Source organism: Doryrhamphus excisus, linkage group LG10 (assembly GCF_037039965.1).
Source record: "Doryrhamphus excisus strain RoL-2023G ecotype Guam linkage group LG10, RoL_Dexc_Guam_v1.1, whole genome shotgun sequence".
NCBI lineage: Eukaryota > Metazoa > Chordata > Actinopteri > Syngnathiformes > Syngnathidae > Doryrhamphus > Doryrhamphus excisus.
Window position 1 is genome coordinate 16,181,059 of NC_136366.1, and position 21,825 is coordinate 16,202,883.

At 39.9% G+C, this 21,825-nt stretch overlaps 2 protein-coding genes across 2 annotated transcripts; both read right to left on the reverse strand.

The window, feature by feature from the left end:
- Positions 1-358: 358 nt before the first annotated feature.
- LOC131109970 (annexin A1-like) lies at positions 359-5,589 on the reverse strand. Its single transcript, XM_058062572.2, has 12 exons — positions 5,527-5,589; positions 5,345-5,445; positions 5,104-5,209; positions 4,416-4,510; positions 3,403-3,516; positions 3,165-3,255; positions 2,356-2,492; positions 1,999-2,092; positions 1,680-1,775; positions 703-761; positions 507-629; positions 359-421 (listed from the first exon to the last, which is right to left on the reverse strand). Exons 2-12 carry the CDS (start codon positions 5,411-5,413, stop codon positions 365-367), a joined length of 1,041 nt encoding a protein of 346 aa, XP_057918555.2. The 5' UTR covers positions 5,414-5,445; positions 5,527-5,589; the 3' UTR covers positions 359-364.
- A 1,398-nt stretch (positions 5,590-6,987) lies between these two features.
- Positions 6,988-19,521, reverse strand: tmc2a (transmembrane channel-like 2a). The gene is made up of 20 exons (XM_058051833.2): positions 19,488-19,521; positions 17,977-18,015; positions 17,516-17,891; positions 16,106-16,261; positions 15,889-15,979; positions 15,734-15,815; positions 15,543-15,649; positions 15,293-15,391; positions 14,061-14,203; positions 12,815-12,962; positions 12,471-12,659; positions 11,218-11,397; positions 10,990-11,148; positions 10,724-10,852; positions 10,311-10,378; positions 9,423-9,662; positions 9,224-9,349; positions 9,050-9,128; positions 7,289-7,409; positions 6,988-7,184 (listed from the first exon to the last, which is right to left on the reverse strand). The coding sequence occupies exons 1-20, from the start codon at positions 19,519-19,521 to the stop codon at positions 6,988-6,990; spliced, it is 2,763 nt and encodes a 920-aa protein (XP_057907816.2).
- Between the last annotated feature and the right edge of the window lie 2,304 nt (positions 19,522-21,825).

Sequence of the window (21,825 nt, forward strand, 5' to 3'; positions counted from 1 at the left end):
GTCGGGAAGTGGTTTGGGACTGTGACCAATCACAGCAGAGTGGGCGTGCCCGGAGGCGGGCTATGGGTGCAATACATTAAAAAAAAGGCCTTTTTGGCTGGACGCACAAATCCAAGTAAATACAGCTGGAATAGGTGTAGATTCTGGAAGATCTGGAAAGGTTTTCTGTGTGCATTATTGTGTGTAGCTGCTCCACAAATCAATACAAATGGTCACAAAATGAGCATAATAGGTCCCCTTTAAACATAAACATACATGTTGAAATTACATAGTCTCTGCTATTGCTGTTCAATACCAACTTTATTAGATCATCAATTCAATATATGTATATGTGGTGGAAAAGTTGGCATCAAGTTCCAGTTCTTTAGTGGGGGCCACAAAGTCCAAGGAGGATGTTCTCAAAATGATTCTTGGTGTCCTTCTGTGAAACAAACTGTGCTTAAAATCGCTGTGCATGTATTCTAGTATTATTTGATGAAAGCATTTAAAGATCAATTAAAAGTTACCAATATGTCCTCCTGTAGTGTGGTGTCATACATGGCCCTGTATTCTTCCAAGATCTTCTTCAGGTCGATTTCAGAGCGGCTCACCAGCACCCTGATCAGCGTGTCTTCACATGTGCCATGGCCCTGATGGAACATAGCATTCATCATTAGAAAAATAAGCACAGAACCATATACAAAACCTGATGTTTATACGCACCTTCATAGCCCGATGTAGCTTCTCAGCGAAGAAGGCAGGTGTGCTCCAGGCGCATTTCACTGGAAAGAAAACAATCACAACATGCCATCTAAACCAAGGGTCTCAAACTCAATTTACCTAGGGGCCACCGGAGCTAGGTTCTGGGTGAAGCCGGGCCGCATCAGGTTTAAAAAAACAAAAACAAAACGCATTTATTAAAAACTGGAAAAAAATCAATAAAAAAAACTATCTTCAATGCTTTTGCTTCTGCTATACCCTACACTTTTTCAGTACTTTGGTTCCGGTTTTCCACACCAAAATATCTGATAAAACTCAAATATCTTAATTTTTATTTTTCTATACACTAAATAAGGTAAAAAAAAAAACAAAACAAATTAAGAATAAAGACAATCAATCAATCAATCAGTATTAAATAAGTAAAATAATAATAAAACAGCAAATAAGAAAAATGTAAGAAACCACATACAGTTGGTAGAGAAATTATTTTTTTTAGATTCAAATGTACAGTATTAACAGTTATTTAACCTTTAACAGGAACATTAATGAAACTTAATAATTTGACCCAATTAGCAAGTTAGCATCGTACTCAGTTCCATCTGGGAGCAGCGTAGTAACTTTAACAACATGTTTGATGAGATGCTTTATCTTGACGTGTATTTTCCGTTTTATTCCAAATCATTTCCTGCATTTATTTGTACCCAGCGTCATAAGCCTTTAGCTTCATTGCTAATCCGAAGCAAAACAGGGCAGGGTAACAGGGTAGGGTAACAGTATGGGCGGGGCAAAATCATGTTAATTGTGTCCGGTGTGCACACAGCTTTAAGCTGTCATTTCAACATTAAACTTTGGTATCAAGGTGGGGGCCTCAAACTAGCATCTCGGGGGCCGCATTTGGCCTGCGGGCCGCAAGTTTTAGACCCCTGGTCTAAACAGTTTTGTTAAGTTCATGAAAAAGGAAAAGATAGCATCATGCTCACCAATATCAATGAGGCAGTCTTCAATGTCTCCTCTCAGTTCCATGTTCAGAGCTTTAGGTAAGGTAATGTCGCTGACACAGGCGTACCTCTGGAACGCTAGCAGGCAGAGGGGAAAACAAACAATCACACGTAAAAATACTTGTTTCGTTGCATCGTAACTCAACTAAAGTCCCAAAAAGTGCACATTATGCATTGCTCTCTGTTCCGCCTGTTTGTCAAGATGGGTGTGGTTCTACCTGTTTGTTCATTTCAGAATGAATGCTGATTCCACTGTCAAACAACAATAAAACAGTCACTTTGTTTTTAGTCACTTAAGTACTTTTGGAGAGTTGCGGTCCGCTGCGTGTCGTCAGGATGTTAATAAAGGCAGAGACATCCACTCCTTTTGTATTCTCACCAGCTTCGAAGAGAATCTGCAAAAAAAGAAGATTGTTTTTGTGAAAGTGACTGAACACGTCAGACAGCATAAATCCGGAGTTATGCAAAGTGTGGCCCGAGGGTTATTTGCAGCCGGCGGTGCAATATTTATTGGCCGCCAAGGAATATGAAGAAAAGTAAATAATATAAAAGCGGCTATCGCACCCTATCATTTTTTTTTGCATGTGGTCCCACAAAAGGCATTGACATCTCTGCTTATTTTCCTTAATAGAAACTTTGTGTTTTCCCAACTAAGTACCGTTGCATCCTTTTGAGCTTTATCCATGTCAACTACTGTGTCTTCATCTTTTTGTGTATTCAGCATGGCCAGAAGAGCGGTGGTAAAATCGCCTCTGGTTTCATCCTTGATAACATCCTCCAGGTCTTTATTGTAGTCTGAAATAGCATCAGAATGCAGAATGAAGCATGACTGCAGTGTTTTGACTATAGAACTGTCTACTATGTACTACTACCATTACTTTTTTTTAAAGAAATACATCATTTATATCCTTATTATATACCCTTACAGCAGTGTTTCCAAACTTCATTGAGCTAAGGCACATATTTTAGATCAAAAAAGCCTCAAGACAGAACAAATTATATCTCATAAATTTTTATATATCAGCCGCACCCACTAAATTTCAATAAAAAAACAAATTTCTACATTGCAGGAGGTCATTGCTCAATATAACAGTCTGACTCACAGAGTCATCTTACAAAGAAGGCTAAACTCATCCCACAGCAACTTAACACTCAAAAGGTATACCGAATAAATATTAAAAATAAATATAAAAACATGTACCAATACAAAGTATAAAATGAAAAAAAGAGCATTTTAAAAATTTCACATAATACATTTTGTCTGAACAAAGCATTTCATTGGAGGACAGGCAGCATACAAAATGGATGGATAATGCTGCAATACTGCCTCAGCACAGAGCGAGGCTGACGTCATTGCAGCAACCCAATGAATGCATTTTGGTAAAACTATGTGATGACTTTAGTGTTCTTTGTTAGATGGCACTGTGATTTACACTGTTTACACTGAAGTAGTCTGGAACCTCAAACCTGCTTTAAAGGCCTTTTTCAGCTCTGCAATCTGTTTATTTGTCCTCGTTGCCAGAACTTCCACAAGGACATCCTCATCTGTGCCAAATCCCTGTTGTATTAAAAGGAAATGTTATTAATTTATAATTTTAGGAAAATGTTCATTCTCATAATCACACTATAATATCAATGGCACTCTCATTCATCAGAGAAATAATTAAGTATGAGTTAGTCCATAATTTTAAATGCTGATAATTACCTTTGTTGCATCTCTGAGCAAGTGGGCATCAAAGTGTGCTGGATTCATCAACAAGGCCAGAGAGATGTCCTCTAAATCTGACCTGAGAGCAGACTTGAGAGCTCGACTCAGCGACTGCAACACATGGAAGGATTGGCTGATCAGTTCTTTTCTGTCATGACCCCACTGGGGGACAGAAATGTTTGACTTGCGTGTTGAGTGCAACCAACTCATCTCATACTGTGTACTGTTCCACTGTTTATAATCCCTCCTTTATTGCAACTAAATGACTTGAGACCCAGCCGTGATAAGTGAATTCCCGCTGAGTAGGATTCCTTATTTGTTAATGGAATATTTGTAACCTGTTTACGACCTTCTAAACACATTTTTAACATTATTAAAGCCCTCTAGACACCCCAATAGTCACCTTTAAAGTGGGATTACCCAATAAAGTAGACATAGTAAGAGTACATAAGACATAAGACTCATGCTTGTGTGTGTGTTGTTGTTGTTTATGTTTTTGACCAGAGTGGCAGGAGGACAGGAAGTGATGTCAGGGGTTAAGAATTGAATTTCACCTTAGCGTGGGTATGACGTGATTATTAGGGATTATTGGACCGGTTCTGAGCTCATTGAAACTGGCACTAAAGAAATCAGGTCTGGTACTTGTGTGTCTCACTGAACATTACAGTAACATTACTGCCATCTAGTGACCAGTGTAGAATATTCCATGTCATGACAATGTCTTTGACCGCATCTTCTAAATGCCATTTTTATGCTTGAAAATGCTAAATTTTTGTTTATTTTTAAATAAAATTTGCTTAAATATGCATATTTTTTGTGTGTTCAACCACAAAACACACTGATATATTAATTTTGAAAAACTGTGATAGAGTGATTACTATATTGACACGACCATAGGTAGTGTTATAGTCCACAAAGCTGAAATAAGCTTGATTTCCCGATCAGTGTCCTGTAATTGATTGGTGATAATTGACTGAGAAATCATAATTTTCCAAATACTGTCGACTCACCTCCCCAGTGGAAGCCTCATAGACAGCCTTTATCTTCTGTCTCTGCTCATTGTTCCTTTTGACCAGGATGGAAATTATCACATCTTCATCCACTCCTGCAAGGAAAACTTCATTCATTCATTCATTCATTCATTCATTTTCTACCGCTTATCCTCACGAAGGTCTCGGGAGGTGCTGGAGCCTATCCCAGCTGTCTTCAGGCGAGAGGCAGGGTATACCCTGGACTGGTCGCCAGCCAATCACAGGGCACATATAGACAAACAACCATTCACAGTCGGCAATTAACTTAGCATGTTTTTAGAATGTGGGAGGAAACCAGAGAAACCCATGCATGCACAGGGAGAACATGCAAACTGCAGGGTGGAATCGAAGTCGGCCTCCCATGAGGCCTGCATGCTAACCACTCGTCCGCCATGCAGCCACAAGGGAAACTTTTGTTTCCTTAATCTGTATTAGAAAAGTGGACCCTTGAAAGAAAATATCTCATCCTTAATATGCGTGTGTGTGAGGTATATTAAAAATAGACATTTTTGATATAAATATAATATAATAATAAATAATATATAAATAGACACTCCCACAAACAGTGGGGATCTAGAATGAACATAGAATGAAAACATTTACAGCATTATAATGAGTATACATATTCCAAGCAGAAGTCAAGATCCAAGATAAAGATTGCACATACCTTTACTTTCTATGGCGCTCTGCAGAACTGAAGCATCATGGCTGGCATTGAAGTTTGGGTATGGTGCTACCGTACCATAAAACACGGGCGTCTCTTTCCCTCTCAGCTAAAACATAAGCACAGACAGTGTGATTTTCCCAAGTGCAAAACATCATATAAGGCTTGTTATTATCCAACCGTCGGATTGACACACAAATACAGTAAATTCCTTGCATGACAACCATAATATTACAATGCACACCTTAATGGTGTCTTTCTCTGGGTCTCTGTCATGAATTATATTTTGATAGAAGTTCTTGAAGAAAGACATCTTTTCTTGGCAAGATGGTCAAACCTGGAAAACTAATGAAAAAGTTTCAATAAGTGAAGATAATTCCTTTTTTTTTTACTTTTTTTTTTACTTTAAGACTAAGACAATCTTACCTGAGGTGCTGAAGACAGTCTCCACACTCTACTGCATAAATAGAAGGTATCAGGAAGTTTTAGAGTCTCCACCCATCAGATGAGTGTGCAGAAAAAAATCTTGCTTTCCTGTCACCTGCAGAAGATCAGCCTCAACAAGACACACCCAACAATGACCGGTCTGACGACTTCTCTTCAGACTTGTCTTGTGAATAAATGTGTCACCCTTTAATCAAACAATCATTTACACAAACCTACAGTGAACGGTGACATTTCCGATACATTTTCCTAACTTACTGGCGATGCAAGCCCAACTACTGACACGTCATCAGGACAATGCACTGTTGTTTCATGTGGTTCAACCAGATCATCTACATTTTCCTCCCTTGTCTTGACCAGAGTCTGTAAAGCTTAAGGGGCACACATACTATATGGAGGAAATGCTATTATTCCAATCATTATCAAGTCAAATGTTCCAACACTCAAGGGGAAAAAAAATCATTTATAGGATGACAATACCTTTTATTACAAAGTGAACACGAATGTAAGAGATATTGATAAAGGAAACATAATACCAGCATGCCCTTCATATTATTTTATACACTCAAAATTATTCAACCTTTATAAGTTTCTCAATGTGCCGTATTTGAAATCCTATTTATCGGTTACAGTTTGTACCAATCAGTAATAAAGTCACTCAATAGTTAGCCATTGTTAGCTATTGTTGACTCCAGTTTATTTTCAAGTGTCCCACAGGGATCTGTGCTTGGACCAGTACATGCTTCCCTTGCAGGACTGTATTATCAGAAATCGCGCTGTTACAGAGGGGACACACAAATTTATTGATCAATGAACCACATCAGTTACCAAAACTTCAGACGTTCCTTAATGACTTAAAGAAATGAATAACTGGTAGTAAACTACTAGACGGCACAGTTAGGAACCTTGGCATGACATTTGATAAGAGCTGATGCTTTAATTCACACTTCCAATTGTATAGAACATTCATTCATTCATTCATTTTCTACCGCTTGTCCCCACAAGGGTCGTGGGGGTGCTGGAGCCTATCCCAGCTGTCTTTGGGCGAGAGGCGGGGTACACCCTGGACTGGTGGCCAGCCAATCACAGGGCACATATAGACAAACAACCATTCACACTCACATTCATACCTATGGACAATTTGGAATCGAACTCTGGTCTCCTAGCTGTGTGGCCGGTGCGCTAACCACTCGTCTGCCATGCAGCCCGTATTGAAAGGCCTGTATTGTGATTTAAAAATGTAGATTCTGAAAATAAATGTAATTCACAATGGGGGACTGAATAATTAAGTCATTAATTATATAATTAAGTACAACTGTATGCCATGGGGTGGATAGATTCATAGATCCGAAAAACAACAACCAGTACTCGCCAACCGAGTGAGTCAAATATCCCATTTTACACTATATCCAGTTGTAACAATGAATATGATTGTTTATTATGTCATTTTCTTGGGGCTCCTCTACCGCGGCCTCGGCCAGGACCGGATACTGGTGCCGGTCCTCTTGGTCTAGGGGCTTGGGTTATTGGCCCTCGGGGAGTGGGGTTGGATGACGCAAGGGACATGTCTTTCTGTAGGTGAACACCTTTCCCAGCCGTCCCTGGTTTTGTTTTAGTCGGCTTTGCATCTGACGTCTTTTCTGTTTAACAAATCAATAACGAATACGTTGCTAAAAAGCTGAAAATTACACACTTTGATATTTTTCCCAATGGAATGATCATTGATCATTGAAAGAATACTGACCAGGCTCTGGTGGTGGAGCAGGGGGGGCCAGGGAACGGTTTGGTAGCAGATCCTCCAAATCTTTCATGACCTGGTTGGTGCTATCTGTGTTGTTCCTCCGGTTCTTCTCTTCATCACGAGCCTGATCAAAGAGATGTTCGCCAGGAGGGGTGTGAATGATTATAGGAAATATATATCAACATTAATCAAAAAAATATATATTCAACCTAACATCTTGAAAAGAATGTTTCAGTGGCACATAGCATAGGTTTTTCAAATTCCTCTCTCACAGTGTCGGCATTCCAGGGGAATCTCACATAGTTGAACACAATCTTTGGTTGACTTCCAAGCTGTTTCAACTTCAGAAACATTTTCCACAGGACATAATGTAATTATGATCATAATACGAATACTAATACTGATAATAAGTGTCTTCTTTCATATTGGTCACCCACACTTGTTTGTGTTTCTTTTCCAGATGTTATTTCTTCTGGTGCTGGGCGGAGCCACGAGGGACACCTGCAGTACACCAAGTACTGAGAGAGCTCTCTTCATTCCACGTATACTTCCAGGATTTTTGTACTCCTACTTCTCTTTTTGAGCAGAATATGTTTTCTGTCACTTTTGACTTTCTACTGGCCTTGTTGTTCTATTCCAGCTGCTCTTTTGGCCGTGCAGTGTATTTTATAGCTTAGTTCTTCAATTTTTCAGCCTGCATGGACAGGCTTCATTGCTTCCCTGTAATGTTTGGCAAAGTGTGGACCCTATAGCCAAGCCCCCAGGCTTCCAGGTTGATGATGTCTTCTACTTCATGCACCATTTCCAGGCTGCTCGAAGCACTGGGCCCCGCCAAACGTCCAAGCCTTCCGTGGAGCTTCCCTGGGTATTCTTTCTGTTAGAACGTCTCACTGTTTTAACTGGGATGCTGCTTCAGAGGTCAGGAGAACTGCCTGTCCTCCGTTGAACCCTCATGGGGCGTCAAAAGTTTGAATACAGTATTCCCTCATTTATTGTGGTTGGTTCCGAGTTAATTTCCGCAAAGTAGGAAATATTAATAAACTGAATATTTTTGTAGTTAGAGTACAGAAATGTACGACTTTGTAAATATGTGTTTTAGCATTATTACAGCCCTGTAGACATTAAATAAACCCCCATAGGTCACTTTACACTCCTATGATTTTTTGTTTACATCACATTGCACATGTTAGGCTATCACTGCAGTCAATCAGCATCAGTAATGTTATGAGACATGACATTGGATTAAATTACCTTTCACACGGCATGGTGATGATAGCTACTGAGGTAGCACAGCCAAGCCGACATGCTATGACTAAGATTTCTTTCTGTGTGGAAGTTTTTGCTAGCGGCGACCATCTCTGATGTCCCTTTGGTGATCTCAAAGCTTGCGTATCAGTGTTGTGCAATGTAATGTAAACACAGGATAATAGGAGTGTAAATACAAATATAGGGATGCTATTTTATGTCTACCGGGCTCTACAGTCATTCATTCATTTTCTACCGCTTATCCTCACGAGGGTCACGGGGGTGCTGGAGCCTATCCCAGCTGTCTTTGGGCGAGAGGCGGGGTACACCCTGGGCTGGTCGCCAGCCAATCACAGGGCACATATAGACAAACAACCATTCACACTCACATTCATACCTATGGACAATTTGTAGTCACCAATTAACCTAGCATGTTTTTGAAATGTGTCAAAGAAATGACGCTGATTATGCGTCCTTGACAAAATACAAACAATATGCATTTGTGTAATGTCCATTTACCATCTGCATCTTCTTCTTCAGATCCAGGTTGGAGTTTTTGTAGGCCTCCGAAACTGAGTTCAAATAGTAGATGGCCAGTCTGATGAGGAAAGTAGACACAAGCCTTTTCTGTCAGTTTGACTGTTATTTTTGTAAATATTTTTATTCCAAGCACTGGAGGGTCTGTGTACTCACACCATGAGCAAAACAGCCGGTATGATGAGGCCTGGGTTGGCCACGTAGCTAAACAATGTCCCGATGAAGGCTGGCAAGTCCAGATCGATCGTCTCAATGATCACATCAAACATCTTCGCCTTCCCACTTCAAATAGTAGCAGCAACAATATGAACATCCACATGCACATATTCACACGATTATTTTCTCTGTGTGTTACCTGAAGGGTCCGCAATCAAACGAGGGAGACAGTGTCATGATGGTGTAGACCACAGGCAACAAACTGAGGAAGAGGATGAGGAGCAGCAGACCCATATAGAAGTTGTTGGACTTGGAGGCCTTAAATACCCTCTCGTGGGGGACGTTGGTGGCCATCACAGCCCAACACTGATAGTACATGGAGGTGAGCAGGCGCAACACGTTGATTCCGACCAGGCCGGGAGCATAAAACGCCCCCATCCTAAAACATTTCAGCTTGGAGTTAACTGTGATGTATTGCGTATAACTTCCCAAGAAAAACAGTTCAAAAATGATCCAATTTGGTGGTTGAATGTGTTTACATTTACTTTGCAGGAGGCCTTCCTTCAGACTAGTGAGTTCTAACTATGGACAAACAAGCATGACATTACATTTACTTTGAATTACTGAGAAAAAAATTTAACCATGAACCAAGTGGGGAAAAGTACTACAGTACAACTATTTAATAATGGCTGTTGGATTGGTTAACTCACGTCGATATAAGTGGTCGAGGACATAGCCGAAGCCTTAATAAACGATTTTTTAGTCTAATGCTGCTATTTAACATAATTTTTTCTCCATTTGTGTATATGTTTATCGGGATTCCTCTGCATTCATATGATACTTTGTACTCTTTTTTAACAAAGCTGCTGTGGTAATTTTGTTGTACTGTCCTATGTCTTGGCTGCAATTACATAAAGTCAAGTCAAGTTTATTTATATAGCTCTCAATCACAAAATTAAGCAGGCAGTTTTTAATAGTAATAATAGATTGACGACATAATGGGGACCAACTTAAATGAGTTCCACTGTCCTGGGTACCACACACGATACAGATGACTTGGATTATATAGATTGAGAAAGGCTCAAACCAGATCATTCCTTGATTGAAGACCAGTCCAAGAACGTTACCACTGATGTCAAACTCTCCGTATGAGGGCTAAAATGAACAGAGAAATGCAGTTTTTCATTAAATTGTTGCACAGTTAAGTTAATTTCAATGCAAAGCTCATTACAATAAGAGGGATACACTGCCCAGTGTGATGCAATGCAGGTCTACAACCCAGCAAACTACCAACACTGGTCTTGCTGTGTGCTAACACTGAGGAGGTGTATATAAAGCTCCACCTATTATCATCTGTAGAAGTTCTCAGATGATTCTGGCATCATTATATGTCCCAATATTTGTGCTATGACTGATAGCACAACCTTCTGATGCATTAACTGTTGTCCAACTGGTCAAGTAGTTGCTATCTCGTAGTTGAACCAAGTTTAAGATACTTACAAATCCAGCCTCCAGGTCCCAGCACCAGCAGTAGTTCAGGAAACGCACAATAACTGCCCGTGCAAAGTCACCTATCAGGATGGTCAGGTAAGTGACCTGGATGTCTGACACTGTCAGCTTCACAAACTCCTATAACACAAATATAAAAAAACAACAATAGTATTGAGTAATAGTAATATACCATTAGTAATATATAGTATTGGTAATAGTATTGACTATTGAGTATATCTTACGAGGTGTCCAATGAAATAAATGCTTCTCCTTACTATGCCAACAGCTGTCTCCCAGCAGGGTCCTCTGATGACATCAGCAGGGCTCATGGGGGGCGGGGTGGCCTCTGTGTCATTGACCAGTCGGGTGTAGTTAGCGTAGTATTCCTTCATGGCCAAGATCGAGGCATTCTTGATAGACTGCTCTTCTTCCAGCTAAGAAGACAAAGAGAAGATAATGTGGAATCCTTAGAGAAGTGCAGTTGCCTCCAACGTGGAACAAACCTTGCTGTTGACCTCGTCAAAGAGGGCGAAGAGAAATGTGTACAGGTTCCCCAGCAAGAGAGCAAAGATGCGTCCCAGCTGCCACTTCAGGGCGATCCGAGGATGGTAGTCCTCCAGCTCCGCAATTGTCTCAAACAGTGGAGGACACAGAAGGCCCAGCAGAGACATGATGATCTCCAACTGAATCAAGTCAATCAAAATCACTGCTTTCATCTCAACATATTTAAAACATGCTTTTGGGTTCTATTATATACAGTAAAGTCTCGTTATATCGATACTGTCGGGAGTCGGAAAAAATATCGATATAACCGGGCTGTCGATATATCCGATCCTGCGCCGAACTGCATTAAAAGTGGGCAATAATGCACTCAACATTGTTCTATAGTATAGAACAATGTCGAGCAGCTTAAATCAATCTTTGCTTAAGGATTTCAATACCAAAAACACGGCGAACGGCTGCTTCCAGTCAACTTTATTTTTCACACTTCCACCACCAGATCACAGCACACACACCGATTCCCGCACTTCCTGGTTCACAGGTCATGCTCAACACGCCCCACATAGCTGGCCAAACACATGCCTGCAACAGAAGAACCAACTGCGTTCGTGGTTTCTCTCGTGTGTATAGATTCTATACACACGAGAGAAACCACGAACGCCAGCATGTACATATGAAAAACAGTGATTATTGCAAGCGATCAAAAGATATCTGAATACAACACAATTAAATACATGTATTTGTACGCTTGTGTCTTCGTTGGAATAGGTGTGTATGCTATGTCACTTAGTTCTTCTGTTGCAGGCATGTGTTTGGCCAGCTATGTGGGGTGTGTTGAGCATGACCTGTGAACCAGGAAGTGCGGGAATCGGTGTGTGTGCTGCGCTCTGGTGGTGGAAGTGTGAAAAATAAAGTTGACTGGAAGCAGCCGTTCGCCGTGTTCTTTTTTGGTATTGAAATCCTTAAGCCAAGATTGATTTAAGCTGCTTTTGTATCGATATAAGCAGACCAAATTGGCTGGCGGGAGATGAAAAGGGCATCATAGTAACCGGATTATCATAATAACCGGGTATCGTACTAACGGAACTAATTATATCATAAAAGACTAGAAATTTGCCGGGAAAAGAAAATAGTATCGTAATAAGCAGTACTTCGATATAACCGATATCGATATAACGAGACTTTACTGTATATTATATATCTATTATATATTTGCTGCAGATAATGACTGAAGAAAGCATCCAAGTGGCCTTACCTCATTTTTCTCATACCAGCTGAGATCATCTCTATTGGCAAAGTCCTGAGACCTCTTCACCACAAAGTAGATGAGGTATCCGCTTCCTCCCAGGCTGCAGGTGATGAGGACATTTGCCAGGACCCTGAGGAACCTCCGCAGATGAATGTTCTCATCCTTCTGGTTCTCTTGCTCATCCACAATGGACTCCTGTTCTTATACAGTATTAGTGGAAATCAGAGAATCGCAATCCGTCAACAGCTTGTGTGGAATTTCGATAAGAAATACTCTTGCATTCATCAGTCTGAATGAAGGAGTATTATTATTATTATATTACATACCAGTCATCTACTGCCATTGGTTACCTTGAAGCTGGTGGTGATGGATGCATACTTGTTGTCCGCTGTCTCGGCATTCCCGATGAGATAATCCCAGCTGGTGAACATCTTCCAACCAAAGGTGAACTCTCCATCTTCTCCATCCCCACCGCCGAGGTCTGCATTCTTGGCCATTCTGAACAAGCAAACAATACAAAGAACAGTATTGTATATTTACTAGTCACATTTTCTGTGTTTATGTCTTGCCTAAAACATAATCTCTCCCTATATATAGTGTAGATCCTGACTTTCCTACACATGTGGAACATACAATGTAACTTTACCACACAGACGACCTGGGTATCAAAATAAACGGTAACACACAAATGTACAAAACAGAATCCCTCATTTGTCATGGCTAATTGGTTCCAGACCAGACTGCAATAAGTCAACTGTTGTGGGGTCTTTTGTGACCTCTTGGATGAGTTGTCGCTGTGCTCTTAGGGTCATTTTGGTTTGCCGGCCACTCCTGGGAAAGTTCACCCCTGTTCATCATTTTTGCCATTTGTGCATAATGGCTCTCACTGTGGTTTGCTTTAGTCCCAATGCTTTAGAAATGGCTTCATTTTTTCATGTAAATTGAGAGAGCAAAGCAGTATCGGCCTAAGCATCGGCTAAGGGCAATGGGAAAAAATCGGTATCGACATCAGCCCGAAAAAAAACATATCAGTCGATCTCTATTCAGAACATTTTCTATGCTGATAGACCTCAATTAATCTCAGTTAATTGAGGTCTTTTTCACACATGTAGTAATAATATTATAATAATATTAATAATAAAAAGTAGAATTAAAAAACTGCATTTTTTTCACACACGTAGTAATAATATTATAATAATATTAATAATAAAAAGTAGAATTAAAAAACTGCATTTCCTGTTCAGTTTTCTTGTGAATTAATGAAAAAATAAGAAATCAGTAAACATCCATCCATCCATTGACTTTCTATATCACTTATCCTCATTAAGGTTATGGACTTTTTCACACCACTGTATATAACATAAAGCATTCCAGTGAGATACCATACAAGACCTGTAGCAAAGATAAAATAACTAATTTATGCTGATAATTTCCACTGTCAAATATGTTTTCAGGTAACTAAATGTGAATACATTATGTGGTTGTACCTAGTCATTTATGTTTAAACTTAACTGATTACTCCCTCAATACTTTGTGTAATAGCTCAGGGATCAGGAATGCTGCGTTAGTTATGCCAGTTTCATGCTCATGACTCACGTGCGGATCACGACCATCAGGCTATAGCCAAATGTTCCAATTCCAACCATAAGGTAGGCCAAAGGGAGTCGGAACTTCAACAAGCCGATGGTCCTCTGGCTGTTGTAATATCCATAGAACAGGACGGAATACTTGCAATAGCCCTGAAAAGACAGGATGCAGTTATGTTTTATTCCTCTTGAAGGTGGATGCTCGCTCCAAAAGATGTCTGAAAGGTACAAAGAGGTGATGATGCAACTGTACAATAAAAGAGATCAGGTTTGATACAGTTTTAAGTCGTAAGAAGAGCATTTTATCAGAGCTCGGCATGCTTCTTTCACATAGAATCAAATGCTACGCAGCAAGCAGGAAATGAAAGGGCATGGGGCATGTAAAATTCAAGAGATTACGTATTAAAGTGAAATTTGAATTTAGTGCAAGTGCGAGCAAATCTGTGCATGTGCACGAGTGCATGAGTTTTGTGGTTGGACTTTTATTAGTCAAAAGAAATTGTACATCCATGACCTAAATAAAGCATGTTCAAGCATAAAAATGTCTATGTGAATGAAAATACAGTATCTGGGACTAGTGTGTGTCAGCTAGTAGAGTTGACTGTTAGCTGACTGCTACAGCAGGTTAGCAGTGGAGAGAGTGGCCAACAGTCTACTCTATTGGGTAATACAATGGTAAGGTTCACTATAGTGTTTTTTCATGTCTACAGGACTTTAATAATGGTAAAATCCGTATTCAGAAGGTCATAACTATGAAAATTTACCGTTTATTAATACTGAATCCTGTTTCGTGAAATTGACTTATCGTGGTCAGGTTCATTCATTCATTCACTCATTTTCTACCGCTTATCCTCACGAGGGTCGCGGGGGTGCTGGACCCTATCCCAGCTGTCTTCCAGCGAGAGGCGGGGTACACCCTGGACTGGTCGCCAGCCAATCACAGGGCACATATAGACAAACAACCATTCACACTCACATTCATACCTATGGACAATTTGGAGTCGCCAATTAACCTAGCATGTTTTTGGAATGTGGGAGGAAACCGGAGTACCCGGAGAAAACCCACATGCAAATTCCACACAGAGATGCCCGAGGGTGGAATTGAACTCAGGTCTCCTAGCTCTGTGGCCTACACGTTAACCACTCTCCACCATGCAGCCCATAAGTTAATCAAAATTGCAAAAACAAAAAATAGTTATAGGTTTAGTTAAAGGTATAGCCTACCTATCAACAACAACTCACATTGAAATCCAAGAGGACAGAGTAGTCCTGAGCGGTTGCCTGCTCCGCTCTGGGCACAGTCTTCCTCGGAATGGACCCATAGGGAAGGCCCATCAGAACCTGTGTGTAAAGGAATAATAATGAATACAAGACAAACATTGAATTTATATACATTTTAATATATATTTATTGAACTCATCTTTACTTAAACACATTTTATCGTCTGCACTGACTTGTATTATTTGTGCTCAAGTATCAAATGTGGCAGTACCTCAGGAATGACCACCAGTCCAAAGGTGAAACCAAACAAAACAAGGTTCATCCCGTACATCCATCGCAGAAAGATGAAGTAAGAAGCTACAGATGACCCGAAGTGACCTGAGGACACAGGGAAGAGTTTATCAGCTTGACGAGCGAAGTCGCCGTGAAGCTGTTAAACACACTGGCACACTCAAAACTTACTTTCCACCTCTTTAATCTTCCTCTCCCAGGGAATACATGCCGTTCGGAAGTTTTCAAAATCCCTCTGGAACTTGATCCATTTCTTTAAAATAAAAAAGACAAATTATAAGGCCAACATGCTCGCTGGAAAGTTCAATATAAATAATTTCCCCAACCTTTGTCATCATCACTTTGTAGGCGTACCACTTTCTGCCTTTTCCTTTACCGAGAGCTCCTTCAAACTTATCCACGAACTCTTGAGCTTCCCTATGTGTAAAAAAAACATAAAATTAAGGCTAGTACTGCATTACACTGGGTCATATACTTTCATATAGTACATAAAAATAAAGGTAAGGTTAAGTTAAATTGAATATTATTGGTCCACAACATTACTTCAGGTGTGTTAGCCTCCGCTTCATCCTCCATGGTTTGTTCCTGATGTTGGCTATCAGTTTCTTCTTCTCTTCCACCTCCTCCATCAGCAAGGCCATCTCTCCTTCAGACAAGGACTCCTCATCCTCATCTGAGCTTGAACTAGAATCGGATGAACTATTTGTGGATGGACAGAGAGAGAGGGGTGTGTTCGGAATTGGAAGTGTATTCAAAAGGAATCATTAAGAATCATTAATTGACATTACACATGGGGATTGCTGTGATATGTTAAGATATAGTATACAGTAGTCTCTATTTTTCTAAAATATGACTAAACAATGTCAAAGAGGACTACAAATGCACTTTAAATTGAACAAAAAACATATATGCTTTTAAAATCATTGGAACAGTGAAATTAGTATTGTTGTGCGTGTCTTATTAGCATTTTTGCTAAGTCTTTCCAGGCTTTCCATAGCAATTTTGTTCTATATTGTTTTATATTAAGAACAGTTTAATTGTAATATTTGACACTGTTGACTCATTAGAATTCGTATATGGGTTTAAATTGTCCCTTAATGGCTAAAAAATAAGCTTTGGGACATTAGCTAGCTCGTTGAGATATAGTATACAGTAGTCTCTATTTATCTAAAATATGACTAAACAATGTCAAAGAGGAGCTTATTTAAAAATAACACAACTACAAATGCACTTTAAATTGAACAAAAGAACATATATGTTTTTAAAATCATTGGAACAGTGAAATTGTCTTATTAGCATTTTTGCTAAGTCTTTCCAGGCTTTACATAGCAATTTTGTTCTATATTGTTTTATAGTAAGAACACTTTAATTGTAATATTTCACACTGTTGACTCATTAGGATTCATATATGGGTTTAAATTGTCCCTTAATGGCAAAAAAAATAAGCTTTGGGAAATTAGCTAGCTTGTTGAGATATAGTATACAGTAATCTCTATTTTTCTAAAATATGACTAAACCATGTCAAAGAGGAGCTTATTTAAAAATAACACAACTACAAATGCACTTTAAATAGAACAAAAGAACATATATGCTTTTAAAATCATTGGAACAGTGAAATTAATATTGTTGTGCGTGTCTTATTAGCATTTTTGCTAAGTCTTTCCAGGCTTTCCATAGCAATTTTGTTTTATATTGTTTTATATTAACAGTTTAATTGTAATATTTGACACTGTTGACTCATTAGAATTCGTATATGGGTTTAAATTGTCCCTTCATGGCAAAAAAATAAGCTTTTCGAAATTAGCTAGCTCCTTCCGCCATTTTGGGGCTGCTGTGGCGTGAGAGTCACATGACAGTCACACTAATTGAGTTCCTACACTCAATTAGGGCCTCAATTAGTTAAAATTCCAACGCAAGTGGGGATTATAGGACACTTAAAGTGTTATAACTCACCTTTCCGCCTTTTTTTTCTTTTTCTTGTCTTTTCCTTTGGCATCTCCTTTCTTACTTTTACTTTCCTCCTCCTCCTTTCCTCCTTTCTTTCCTCCTCCCTTCTTCCCCTTCCTTCCTTTCTCCACGTCACTGTCCTCCTCACTGTCTCGGCTTTTACCTCCTTTCTTCCTATTTGTTGCTCCCCCTCGCTTCTTCTTCTTGGGGCCCTCATCCTCACTTTCATCATCTTCCTCGTCTTTCTTGACGGGCTTCTTCGCTGCCCTTCGTGTTCTTGGAGCCACAGCCTCCTCATCTTCCTCGTCCTCACTTGCTGCTTTTCTAGCCCGGGCTCCTCCCTTTGCTTGTCTTCTGTTGGCTCGCCTCCGGGTGGCGCCGTCTAAATGCAGTTAAAGAGGTAATATTTATATATATATATATATATATAGTGATTGCCAATATGTTCATGGAATATTAAGACTTACCATCACTGTCGCTGTCATCATCGTGTATATCAATCCCAACTGACAATGAACACAAACACAGCAATGACAAAAAAAATCAAAGTAACAACTGAAATGTTAATAAAGTTAGTAATAGTCTACCGTATTCTTCTTATGACAAAAAAACCCCTTAAGTCAACACGGATTTATATGGAGCCTGGTTACGTTAATGTCATATTTTGTAGTACTGCACTTCAGTTGAGTTGTCTTCATAAGTTGATGTTTACATTACACATTTTCAGTGAGCGATAGGAGTAGCAGATACTAGGACACAAGCCCAGAGCGCCCTCTGGTGGATGTCTGCGTTGAAAAAACCCAAACATAAGTCACCACGCAGTGTGAGACCAGACAACTTATGGGAAAAAGTGCGACGTATAGTTCCGAAAATAGGGTATAAATAACGTCGTTTAGCATATCTACACGAGTTTTCAACTCTGCAGGCTTCATCAGTTCATGTTCAAAGACTAGATGATATTTTTATATGCCCTTATTAAAGTGCATAGAGCAGGGGTCTCAAACACGCGGCCCGCGGGCCAAATGGACACTAGTTTCAGGCCCCCGGCGTGATATGAAAGTTTAATGTTAGTGCGGCCCACGCAGGTTTGTATGGATGCTGTATGGTATCATGTACCCAGAAAAAATTATTGATTAATGTTCATGTTAAAGGTTAAATAACTGTTAATAGTTATCCTCCCTATCCGTGTGGAAGTGGTAAGTTTTGGGCTATTTAAGTTTAAAGGAAATAACTTGAAGGCTACCGTTTAGGTCGCTAGCGCTCTAGTTTGCGAGTTAGCATGTGTCTCAAGACCCTGCAGTTGCGCAATATGTTGTAAATAAAAAGAGTATAAATGTGACTATAGTCGTGTTTTGTCATGTCTACAGGGCTCTAATAATGCTTTGTTCATTTTAATCTGAAAAAAAATAATTTGTCTACCCACCAACTATATGTAGTTTCTTAAATTTGTATTATTTGCCGTTTTATTATTATTATTATTATATTTATTTATTTATTACTGATTGATTGATTTTCTAAATCAAACCAAAGCATCTAAACCAAAGCAAAGTTTTTTTTTATTTTTTTGTTTTTAATAAATGCATTTTTTTTTTTTTGAAAACCTGATGCGGCCCAGTCTCACCCAGACCCTAGCTCCAGTGGCCCCCAAGTAAATTGAGTTTGAGACCCCTGGCATAGAGTGTTAAGGGTGTTGCCGGTGAGTGTCAGTCCATCCTCATGGTGTACTATGATATACTTATCAAATATTCATTAGGTACAGTGGCACTGGAAATTTTGCAACCCCCATTGTAAAATACATTTATTTTCAAAACGTTTTAATCACTATGTCAAAGTACTGTAGTTTTTAGCCTCATTGTTACTAGAAGAAAATAACAGAAAATACCAAGTCCATACTGTAGTAAATTCCAAATATAAAGCTGTGTATTTTCTGTCAAGGTGCCAATGCATCGCTATTCCCACAAAACCCCATCAACCTTACCTTCATCTGCTGACAAGTCCCTCTTTCTGGGCATGGTGAATAAGAAAAGGCCACAGTGTCCTCTACAGTGAACCAGAAGCTGTTTAGTTCTGCTCTGTCTCGGATATCCAACTCAGGTGTCCCATAATGCCGTCACTATGACGACGTCACTATCACGTGATCCCTTTGCAGAGGATGCTCGTTGGATGTATGCAATACAAAATATATAATATAGATACACACATGAGAACAATTATTAATAATTATTACTTAATAAGGCAACAGGTCATTTATGCATATGATTGTATTATTATGGGGCGGCACGGCGGTCTAGTGGTTAGCGCGCAGACCTCACAGCTAGGAGACCAGGGTTCAATTCCACCATGGGCCATCTCTGTGTGGAGTTTGCATGTTCTCCCCGTGCATGTGTGGGTTTCATGACGGGTACTACGGTTTCATTTTGCAGTACGCACAAATCAACTCTTAATTTGACAGGAGCCAAATCAGAAGCTATGAAAAAAAAACCTTAACACAAGCTTGTCAACCCATTGGAAATTGCAAGCGGTCCTGACTAAATATAGCAATCTGACTCAAGGTTTCATTTTTATAAACGACATTAAAATCATCACACAGCAACTAACACTTAAATGTTATACCTCCGAAATATGGAACCATGTATCCCTATGGGGTTCTTCTGAAAAAAAAAACAACATGTTAAAGTGTAGCTAGGAGACTAGGGTTCGGTTCCACACTCGGCCATCTCTGTGTGGAGTTTGCATGTTCTCCTCGTGCATGCGTGGGTTTTCTCCGGGTACTCCGGTTTCCTCCCACATTCCAAAAACATGCTAGGTTAATTGGTGACTCCAAATTGTCCATAGGTATGAATGTGAGTTTGTCTATATGTGCCCTGTGATTGGCTGGCGACCCTGCCTCTCGCCCGAAGACAGCTGGGATAGGCTCCAGCACCCCCCGCGACCCTTGTGAGGAAAAAGCGGCAGAAAATGAATGAATGAATGTATTATTATGATCCTGTTGACCTGATGGACTCATTGAATTTTTAAACCCAGCCAACCGCTCATTAGTGCCTCCATCTATTTTACATCTCATGTCTCGCTTTACTTAAATGGCCGAAGAATTCCATTACCTAAAGTGTTTTCAAGTGAGACTCTCACTTGACCAGACACACACACACACACACATGAAAGGTCAGACACTTTAAGATTGAATGAAGGATTAGGTGTCTTAAGGCAGGACTCGAAACCTTGAAGGATTGCACATCCAAAGTGATGTCCAGTGGACTTTACTTAGGAATGAAGTGCATCCTTTAAGGATAAGGAAAAAAACTAGCACAATTTGGTGAGGATCTGGCTATAGATGCAAGATTTCTCATGAACCACCAAGTAGCCTGCTTGACCAGATATGACACCACACATCGTTTTTTTTTTACCTGTGCCTTTTGTGAGAGCATTCAAACCTGCAGTAAAAGCCTGGCGGTTGCTACCATGGATGTGATACTATTGCTATTCAAACCGTGGGTATTTGGGTCAATCCACCCAGACTCTTCTCATAGGTGCATCTGATCATCAGCCGGTGTTGAAACGTGAGTCGAGGCCATGCATATCCGCTTTCAACACATGTCCACATGCACGCGCGCGAAGCAGCCTCTTCACGCCAACTAACTGTTGTAACATTTACACCTGGTAGACCTGGGATTACTTCATTTATGGATAGTAATGGGCATTGTTGTATCCAATGGTGGCCTATTGCAGATAGGATTACAGTGTTTAAAAATTGATTAGATGACCCTAGATTCTCCCAGAAGTTGGAATTTAATCGGGTTAAACCATTAACACTAAGGGTGAATCATCTCTAATCAACTATACTTAGTGACTGTCAGTTATATTAACAAAAAATAATTTAATTTACAAAGGAAAGAGGGTGGCATGGTGGAAAAGTGGTTAGCGTGCAGACCTCACAGCTAGGAGACCAGGGTTCAATTCCACCCTCGGCCATCTCTGTGTGGAGTTTGCATGTTCTCCCCGTGCATGCGTGTTTTTTTCCGGGTACTCCGGTTTCCTCCCACATTCCAAAAAAAAAACATGCTAGGTTAATTGGCGACTCCAAATTGTCCATAGGTATGAATGTGAGTGTGAATGGTTGTTTGTCTATATGTGCACTGTGATTGGCTGGCCACCTGTCCAGGGTGTACCCCGTCCATCCAATCCATCAGAGGACGCTGTCTCAAATTCATTCACTCAACATTTTCCAGCAGGAAGATGCTTTGTCAAGTGTAACTTGTATATTATACAGGTATATGCATAGTAGTATGGTATAATATGGAGTAATGGCTTCCAGGTTT